We start from the raw sequence: 9971 nt of genomic DNA on the forward strand, positions 1-9971 counted from the left end.
TGTTTTTTCACTTTAATTTTGTGTGTGGCTCCAAATCCAGGCCTCCATTGGTTAATACATTTGATTTCCATTGATGATTTTTGTGTGATTTTGTCAGCACATTCAACTTTGTACAGAACAAAGTATTCAATGAGAATATTTCATTCATTCAGATCTAGGATGTGTTATTTGAGTGTTCCCTTTATTTTTTTGAGCAGTGTATTTCTGTGTCACCGTATGACCTCAAGAGTGGATGGATAGGAATTTCTGCCTACTTAATGGATACATTTCAGAAATCATTGGTTTTGGGCCCAACAAGGAAGATTAAAGAGCAGTACTCGACTTAACTTAAAAATGAGCATCCTTATGGATTTAGGTGAACATTTTTTGTATGCACAGAAAATCTATGACAAAACTAGCTTTAGAGTTTTTGTTTTCAGTAACTTAATATTGCCTTGGTCTTTAAAAAAAACACAAAAAAACAAAAAACACATTTAATCACACCATACCTGTGAAGGTTAAATATTAGTTCATTTTTATTGTCACATAGCTTTTTTCTAAGTTGCACTTAACCGTTTCTTTTTTATGTGATGTCTAACCTTTTTTATTTTATCTCGAGTTTAACTTTTACCTCTGATACCTTCATTTCTTGGAAGCCACTTCAAATTTCTGGTGGTAAACAAATGTTCTTGCCTTACCTTGACCTGACTAATGTTCTGACATTACTGCATGAATAACAAGGTCTGGTCATAAAACAGAGGCAAACTTCTAAGCAGACTAATTGGCACTCGGAATGGAAAAATAAAAAAATAAAAATAAGGATTTTGAGTGAACATRCGAGATACAGACAGGAAGAGTTATTAAAGTTTGCTTTTCAAAGCTGTGAGAAACAAAGCACCTCTCGGTCACGAGCACGAAGAGAATTGCCGACCCCGTTGACCTCGACGGGCATAAAATGTGATGAAAGCTTTGACTAACAAGGTGCAGCGCTGCGTGATGCATCACGCAATGGATGTTGGGTGGGAATCGCACAGATTGTCGATGCTTCAAAGCAGGAATGACCCAAAATTTGGCCTCATTTAGCAACATGAGAAACCCCATCAGATCATGCTCTCCATCTGGAAAAGAAAGATCAGATGATGCGTTGATGTGAACTTCTTCCTGTGAGTGACTGCTCTCCCAACTGCACAATCTGACACCAAGCACTAATAAGCCAGGGACGAGTAGGAAGTGTGTTTAATATGTACATTTCTGCTATGATTGCAGTGAATCTACAGTTGTTGTTGTTTTGACAGCGTCAGTGTGAATGCCTCCACTTCTGTGTGAACAGTCTCATTTTCCTCACACGCCTTTGATAACAAAACAGCTTTCTAAATGATTTACTTTGATGAAACAGATCTATTTGGTCCGAGAGGCTATGAATTAATGGATGCGGATAGTTTGTTTTCACTTTTTCTTTCTTTTTAGAGAAATATGAAGGCTTTTTGACTGAAACCCAGCTCTGAAATAAAAAAAAATCTAAATWAAAAAAATTTATAATTAATATAAGTGAAAATTCATAGCAATAAATACATTTAAACTTTATTTTTATTCATTGTTCTAAACTGAAAGCTGGATAAACACCCCCTTGAAATGGTTTCCAATACACAGGAAAAGCTTTACAAAGAGGGGTGTGTACTGCAGAGCTGTTGGGATAAGTGGTTTTATATTACAGTGTATTATGTCCAAACCATTTTGTCCGTTCATTATAGATCAACAAAAAAAAAACAAAAAAAAAAAACAAGCCGGTGGCAGGACGGCTTGAAAGTGGAGGATTTCAGGAATAATATTAGAAATAGAATGACTTCAGGTCAGACTTGTTGCAAGAGAGGTCATGTAAGCAAAGAAATGCTCCGGAGAGCAACGCGACAGTCCGACAGTAACGATGTAAAGCTTGGCATCTAACCGTGTCCGTAGCTGAKACTGGAGGTCTTTGGATCCTTTCGCTGCTGGTGAGCGTTTAATGACGGCGTGTTTAAGTCTCGAAAAGCCTTTGTGAGAAATGGAAACAAAAATGTGAATCGGAGGGGTGATGACTTTGATGAAAAATGCTAAAAGACACAAAAGAAGACAAAACGCCTAAAAAGGACAAACCGCAAACGTTTTCCTTGATGCTCATTTGGCAACAGATTCCTTTGGCAGTCCACATGAAATTGGCAGTGTCTCGCTCAGGCTTTGTGACTACATGTACATATCCGTTCACGCGCTTAGACACACACACACACACGCTATACATATGGCACACACAATTCTGGTCACTTCAATTAGAAATGTGTTGAGGGAAGGAAAACAACCCGAGTACCACAGTTCATGTTTATCCCAATATTATACATTTCTGCTTTACGTAAATGGTTTCTCTTATTTTTAAAGGCCAGGGGAAATTGAACAATTTTAAATTTCCATCATCTGCTCTTAAAATATGGACACTGGATCCCAGAACTCCCTTTTGAGTCACTTAATTATTAACAGAAACTAAAACATTAAGTATACGTGCCCAAAATGTTGCATGCCACCGTATGCCCAGTGCCTTGCAAAGGAATTCACAACCCTTAAACACCTCCAGCCGTTCTCAAATTACAACCACAAATGTCTTATTTTATTGTGATTTTATATGATAATTGTAAATTTAAAGGAACGAGGTACATTGAATGGAAGATTATTTTTTTGCAAATACAAATGTAAAAAGTGTGAYGTTCTTTTGAATTTTGGCCCAGTTTGTGAAACCAGTTGTAGAACTTTTCACTGATTATTGTCCTTTTGTAATCTCTACCCAAGTCTCCAGCAAATTTCCTTCATAGACTATCCTCTTTTTAGCTTCATCCTCCTCCTCTTTAACTCTGACCCACCTTCATGTTCCTGCACCTCCACAGCATAATACTTCTCCCACCATGTTTCAGATAGAGATGGTGAAAGTTCAAGGTGATCTGTGTTTGCGTTTGCACGTTGTGGGCCAAAATGTTCAACCTGTGGTCCCATTTGAATAGAACACCTTCTTCCACAGGTTTGCTGGGATTTCTACATGACTTGTGGAAAACTATAAAAAATGCTTCTAACTGCTTTCTTTTAACAATCGTGTCTTTCTTTCCGCTGGTCGATAAATACCAGATTTGCAGAGAGCAGGACTAATAGTTGTCTTTCCAAACGGTTCTCCCACCTRAGTTGTTGATTTCTGCAGCTCCTCCAAAGTTACCTTGTGCTTTTTGAAGTCTCCCTTGCAATTACGCCACATTCTCACAACTATGAGATCATAGACTGATCAGTGCTGATATGTTCAAAAATTAGGGTGTTGTTTAATAATCCAACTCCTTCAAATTTATTCAAAGTTGAATCCATCTTATGTTCTTTCTGCTGTGTTCTTTGGTCGTCACGTTGCCGTTTATTCTCTGATGTTCCCCAAATGAGCTAAGGGATTTTTACGCAGCTGCTGCATTAATACAGAGACTGAATTACACACTTTTAAAGGTTGAGATATATTTTGGGGTATCGGAGTGAAGTGAGCTGAGTAAGCTGCGTGGATGTTTGTGGTCGTAATGAGGCAGATTGAGAAAAAGTTCAAGGGTGTGTGAATACCTTTGGCCCTGTATATGCTCACTGTGGATACAGTACATGATGCAGTACTAACATGCACGACAACAGATATAAATACATGTAGCTTTTCATTAAATGCACTTCTGGGTCCGCAGTTCTCAGCTGACAAAAAAGGAAGGTGCATAAATAAAATTTTCCAGTCAGTGTAGAAAAGGTCCATGTGTGCCCAGCACAGAAAACTCTGATCCTGAAAACACAGAGTATCTGAGCCGTCCCTTTTCTTTTCGCTGTGGATTTCTCCTTGGTGACTGTATTGATGCTGGTCCCTTTCTTCCTGGCAGTGTTCTGAGTTTAGTCTTTTCTCCTTCACAGGTGGGTGCTATCCTGCGTATCAAACCTGTGGCTCTCTGATAGTCCAGCACTGCACTTCCTGCTGCTTCCCTGATTGGGCACCAGGGAGAGGGGGTCTGGTCTTATCAGGTACCTGCAGATGGGGCACAGTCAGGGATCGCAAATTGAATTTGGTTCTAATTGTAGGTTTCATGCTGGGTTCACTTTACAGCGCCATCACTTATAAAGGGCTTTTTTTTTTTTTTTTTTCCCCCACTCACACAACGTCGTGCAGGTCGAGCCTGGTGTCTGGAGAGGGGTTGATGAGGATGTACGACAGCCTGTTGCCTTGGTCTGTCATCCCATCTGACACCAGAGGAAAAGAGGTTAGAGAGGCAGGATATAAACTCAGCACAGGATACGGAGCAGGAGGAGCTGCATCCGCTCAAACGGCAAGAAGTGCAAAGTTCGAAAAAAGCACGCTCAAAAAAAAAAAAAAAAAAAAAGTGCAACTTACTAAACCCAGTTGGAGAAAGGCCCAAATGTTTCATCCTCGTTCGCACCAGTGAATTGAGCTCCTGTCGTTCTGAGCGTCTGAACAGATTCAGCCTCTGCTGGCTGATCCGCTCCGCCGCGCTGCCCGGACCACCTTTGGCTCCGCTCGATCCCCGACCCCCCTTCCTGCTCAGCCGCCTCGCCCACTGCATGCTCTTCCTCCGGAGCAGCGGGTGGTCCGAGGAGTGGGAGGAGGTGGAGACGGGCTCTGAGGAGGTGGAGTTACGGTGAGCGCCGGTGCGGGACAGCAGGGGCTCTCTGGGTTCTCTGGTGTCCTCGTAGTCTTCAACAGTGATGGATACCTGGGACTGAAAAACATAAAAAAAGAAACACTYTTCTGCCTTAATATGGTTTGATTAATATGTTGCAGAGCTTTGATGGCTTTAAAAGTTCTTCAGAACTTCAGCTTTTTCACAACAGCACAAACTCACACTCAAAAATGTATACATACAGTAGTTACTGTGTGTGTCACTCTTCAAAAAGGGAAAGGCAAGAGAACATGTTGTAAAACTAAAGCAGAAATATGTTAAATCAAAACTAAATAGCTGCACACATCAACTGATGAAGGTGCAGGACTGAAAAGCTTGAAGTATGAGTAAAGAGAAACGGAGCAAAATGAGTTTTAATTGATCCACATTTCTTCTTAACTAGTCCTATCATCCTATTTCTGGTCAAAGTTTTCTCCAATGCACCATCTAATTTAGAGCGACGTCAGATTCTCACAGAAACAACACAGTCGGGGTCGATTTTTACCACTCAAGTTTCCACTGGAGCTTGAAATGAATCCTTGGAGCTCCGGGACAATGACAAGTCTCACCACCACAGGCTGTTAGACACATTACTCAAACTGTTACCCCTGCACTCGTTAATCATAATGTACTAGATGATAATCAATCTGGGCAGTGTGCATGGAGAACAGATCCAAATTTGGAGCAAAAATTATCCTGGTTGTTCGGAAAGCCAATGCTGCTGCTGCTGCTGCTGAAAAAAAAAAAAAGAGGAGTTCCTCTGTAGCGGCGGCACATTGCGGACCTGGTCGGGAACTCGAAGGTCACCTTTCACATCCTGGCCTCCAGTGTGATGAACGGTGGTCCTTACACTGGCAACAAGCTCACTGTGTAGGAATTCATCATCCTGCCTGTAACCAAATGCTGTAAAGATGGAGTATGAACAGAGATTTTCATACTGAGGTGTGTTGATCATCAAAGGTCAACAAATGGAGAACTCAGACTTCCCTTATAAGTGCACTAATTAAGAAGTTTAAACCAAATGGAACTAAAACAAACAAGTCGCCAAGACAGTGACTGAAGGGGACGGTGKGAAGGCGGAAACAATTTCTCCAACAAGACTCTGGTTAAATTCTGCTGAGAAACTTTAACTGGGATTTTTGCCAGCAAGCAACATCCCTACTGCTAAGTACGGTGAGGGATCTGTAATGCTGGGGGCTTGTTTCCCTTCCAAATGCCATTATGAACTGTTTGAAACAACAGGATATATATATATATATATATATTTATTTATTTATTTATTTATTGTATATATATTTAAGATAGGTTCTCATTAAGTTTTAACAGTATAATAAGTCATGCTGAAATTAAACAAAAAAGGTTCAACAAACACAAAAGATCCTCTAAAACGTGAGCTGAAGAAAGTAAAGCAGAGAACTSAGTTTAATTTCACAAGCCACACTCAGACCCAACTACTGTGTAAACACATTACTAAAGTGAATCCTGTGAGACAACAAACACGCAGGAGGTTTAAAAAAGAAACATCATGCACTAATCTAAAGGAGATCAATAACAGATGAGAATAAATCACCGAAGGTTACAAATTTATTCTAAAGCGTTGGGACTCCACTGAACCACAATGAGAGCTTTTATCCAGAGATGGAGAAGACATGGAGCAGTGGGGGACCTTCCCAGGTGTGCAAAGCTTCTCATTTCACTAAAAGAGTGCAGCAATGTCTCCTGCAGGAGGTCGCAAAAAGAACAAAATTTAAAGCACCGGGGACCTCAATTGTGTCAGCTAAGCTCAATTAAACAAAACGAAATTGGGCAAAAAAGGCCTTAATGAAAGTAGATCCAGACCAAAACTGTTGCTTAGCACAAAGGCCYGTTTCATGTTTGCAAAGCATCGTCTTGATGATCTTATGGTAAAAATGTGCATCCTGTCAAACGGGATAAAAATAATACACCCTTTCAAAAACAAAAACACCAAGCAGACAGTTAAACTTGATTGCTGTATGATGATTCCTACAGGGAGATTTTATTTGGGGTTTCCGTGATGTGCTTAACACGGACGTTACGACGTGAGAACAMGGCTGACCTCAGACACTGGAAGCTTGTGGGCCTCCGTCCGGTAGATGCCTATAGGAATGTCTCCGGTGGAGGAACATAGTTTCTGATAGAGCCTCCCGTAGGTGCGAATCCACARGTCGTCCTCCGTGATCTTCATCTGGAAACCAAACAAAACAACAATCGGTCTCCGAGGCGATCCCCTGTCCGCCCAAACTAAAATCCAGCCACTTGTTTGTTTGTGAGCTACTCACGGCGCAGAGGAAGCCTGAGCCAGGCATGGAGTCTAACCCCAGCAGCAGTCTGGTGATGGAGATCATGTAGTCCTTCACAAATGACTGGCAGGGAATCGCAGCAAACAAGTAAAGTCATTACTGAGACAGAAGCCAACGGAAGGAAGATACTTGTTATTCAGGGAGAGTGTGTTTGACACCTGGTAGAGGAGAGTGTCCAGCATGCTAACGCTGAACACCTTTCCGGCGGCAAATGGCAGGCGGAACATAAAGACCAGGTTGGAGCCCTTCTCTCTTTCCTTCTGCAGATCAAACACAGCGGCGCTCAGCTAGGTGTCAGGTTTTACGGGCTTTCTGAGCGGATCAGAGGAGTCTGTGCCTTCTTTAAACTCTTCCTGTATCAAATCTGCCCCCAGCGAGGCCGAAACGATACTTAAGGATTTATTACAGACAGACTGACATTCAGTCTTAAGATGAAATTCATCTGTCCCTGATTTGTATGCGGTGGGAGAATAACTCTGATAGACAGCATAAAAAGCTTTTACTGCTGAGAGAGGGAGAGACAATGCATTTCCTAATAATGTTGGACCAATTTGAAAAACATTCAAAGGGAGGATGTCAGACTGTGGCTAATTTACTRCTTTGTTAATGGCTGTTATTGATGCCCAGAGCAAGACTCATTAGCTGTCATTGAGAATGCTAACAATACAACAAATTGCCAGATATTAGAGCAAAAGCTCATCCTGCCATCCTATTTATTCATTTCTGTACAACTGAGACAATTAACTTTCATGAAAATGAACCATTTGTCATGCTTATTTCCTTTTTGATTCATTTTTGACTCAGGAAGTAAGATGKAGACAAAGGCTTTGGACTTTACCTTTTCCAGTTTGGACAAAGCAAGGGAATAGTGATCTTTGACTTTGAACTGCATGAACCGCATGTTTGCAGGATGTGTGAGCTCCGTGATGATGCTAAGAGCTGGAAACAGTCTGGGGTTGAAAAGCACAAGAACAATAAGAAACGTAACATAGGAGAAAGAACACATTACCTTTGTGTGGAAATTGCACATGACCGTTTGGGTGAAACTGACCTGAACAGTGTCTGGACGTTAACAATCGTTTTGGCGTCAGCCATGTAGTCCTCCTCTGCGATCATGGAGCTCTCTTTGTCAAACACCACCATCGTGTCCGCAAAAGTGATTCCACATCGCAGCAGGCTGTCCAGACTGCAGAAAGGGGATCAATTAWGTTTTTTCAAGCCACACACAACRCAMATTTTATTGRCATCTCATATGAAAAATTAGTATCTACACTAGTAATTTTACAAAGTGGAAACATATTTGAAGCAAAGAGAATATGCCCAAATTCTCAACCTTGCGGTACGCCCTAAACCAGTCTAGTGCAAGAGGAAATATATAATTAAAAAACCCTTTTATWGTCGGYCACTAAAAMCAAAATKTGTTTATTTTTTGTTAGAAACGCACAAAATGTATGGRATACACCAATACAACTGTGAAGAGGAATGAACMAGATATGAGATTTTCTCTTTTTTTCCACAAATACAAGAAATAAAAAATGTCAAGATCAGTCAGATTGGATTGAGAGGGTAGGCAAGCTGCAGTTTTCACGTCTTGGTACAAATTCTCAGCTGCATGTNAGATATGAGATTTTCTCTTTTTTTCCACAAATACAAGAAATAAAAAATGTCAAGATCAGTCAGATTGGATTGAGAGGGTAGGCAAGCTGCAGTTTTCACGTCTTGGTACAAATTCTCAGCTGCATGTWGAGCATAAATCTAAGCCCCTCCACTGMRGCTCTGATCCTCAGCTCAGGGTCGCTGGAAGGTGAACTTCGACCTCTATCTGAAATCTTTTGCAGCCAGTAATGAGTTTTCTCTCATATTTGCCTTGCGTTTGGCTCCATCTATTTTCTCGACTGTTATAAATTGCATTTCAGATTCTGTATATAATGTGAAAATATGTGTAAAAAAAATTCAACACTTTTGCAAGGCACTGAAACTAGGAAACATACATATATTAGTATAAATGTAAAAAAAACGTACTTTTCAATGGAGCCCACTGTGTAGAAGACCATTGGGAACCAACAGATGGCTTCCAGAAAATCAGCTTCAGGTCTAAACGAATGGGGAAAAACAGATTTTCAGAGCGATTCCTACACGCCAMAGAGAAGAGCAAACGTTCCCACAGCTACAGTCTGCCCTCCCTCTGCGCTGAATTTACTGAAGAGACAAAAGGCCTTCTGAGAAAGCTGAAAATAACGGCACTATGCAGCAGTGACTCAGCATTTTATTGCCTTTTTATTGGATTCCACTCTCATTTGGCCGACTGCTGCCGTGTAGCTGCCACAAAAACAGGACGTGTGCTGAAAGCATTCAGCGTGTCACCAATCATGTTTACTGGTACGGACAATGGTTCAGTTTTTTCTCCCCCACTTGCCTTTTTTTTTAAGAGGGGRCCAATTTTGCCATTCTGCGCAGCCTAGATTTCGAGGCCCGCTGTCATTATTAAAAGCCGCGATTATGGACAGSACCGGGATGTGACCTGTTTAGAGTCTGAACCTGGTTTTGCAACGGTACAGAGGATGTAAGGAAAAAAAAAAAAAAAGGTCTCACATGCTCTCCAGCAGCAGCACGATGGGTTTGAGCTCCTTCCTTGTTCGGTAGTAAGCCCGAAGAGGCACAATGAAGTTGTACAGACCATTTCCTGCGCTCTCCGCAGAAACAATGATCAATTTGTTTTTGAAGCCGTAGGAACGTGCATCCTCAAAAGGGATGTGGGGACAAGGCTAGGGGGAGAAGTGTGAGAGATTATGGGGTTGTCTTCTGGTATGAGTAAAGACGAAGAAGCAATTTGGGTTGCAGACCTTATCCATGCGCAGGCAGCAGAACGGCATCTTTTCTTGAAGAAGATGGCAAAGTGCAGGTGAGCTGCCGATATACGGAGAGTTCAGCGGGTATCCCTTCACCCACCTGCGGCACAAACTCACATTTA

The 9971-nt window shown here is 41.4% G+C and overlaps 1 protein-coding gene across 1 annotated transcript in view; it reads right to left on the minus strand.

The window, feature by feature from the left end:
• Window positions 1-1192: 1192 nt before the first annotated feature.
• kcnt2b (potassium sodium-activated channel subfamily T member 2b) overlaps window positions 1193-9971 on the minus strand; it is a 51524-nt gene continuing 42745 nt past the window's right edge. Inside the window, exons 16-26 of the mRNA XM_017306120.1 lie at window positions 9844-9949; window positions 9593-9765; window positions 9023-9094; window positions 8052-8186; window positions 7839-7950; window positions 7159-7260; window positions 6980-7063; window positions 6757-6885; window positions 4394-4739; window positions 4158-4242; window positions 1193-4030 (exon numbers count right to left, since the gene is read on the minus strand). Of these exons, the coding sequence (XP_017161609.1) occupies window positions 3913-4030; window positions 4158-4242; window positions 4394-4739; window positions 6757-6885; window positions 6980-7063; window positions 7159-7260; window positions 7839-7950; window positions 8052-8186; window positions 9023-9094; window positions 9593-9765; window positions 9844-9949 (1462 nt within the window). The 3' untranslated portion in view covers window positions 1193-3912. The remainder of the gene's footprint in view (window positions 4031-4157; window positions 4243-4393; window positions 4740-6756; window positions 6886-6979; window positions 7064-7158; window positions 7261-7838; window positions 7951-8051; window positions 8187-9022; window positions 9095-9592; window positions 9766-9843; window positions 9950-9971) is intronic.

Source organism: Poecilia reticulata, linkage group LG8, assembly GCF_000633615.1.
Source record: "Poecilia reticulata strain Guanapo linkage group LG8, Guppy_female_1.0+MT, whole genome shotgun sequence".
Taxonomy (NCBI): Eukaryota; Metazoa; Chordata; class Actinopteri; order Cyprinodontiformes; family Poeciliidae; genus Poecilia; species Poecilia reticulata.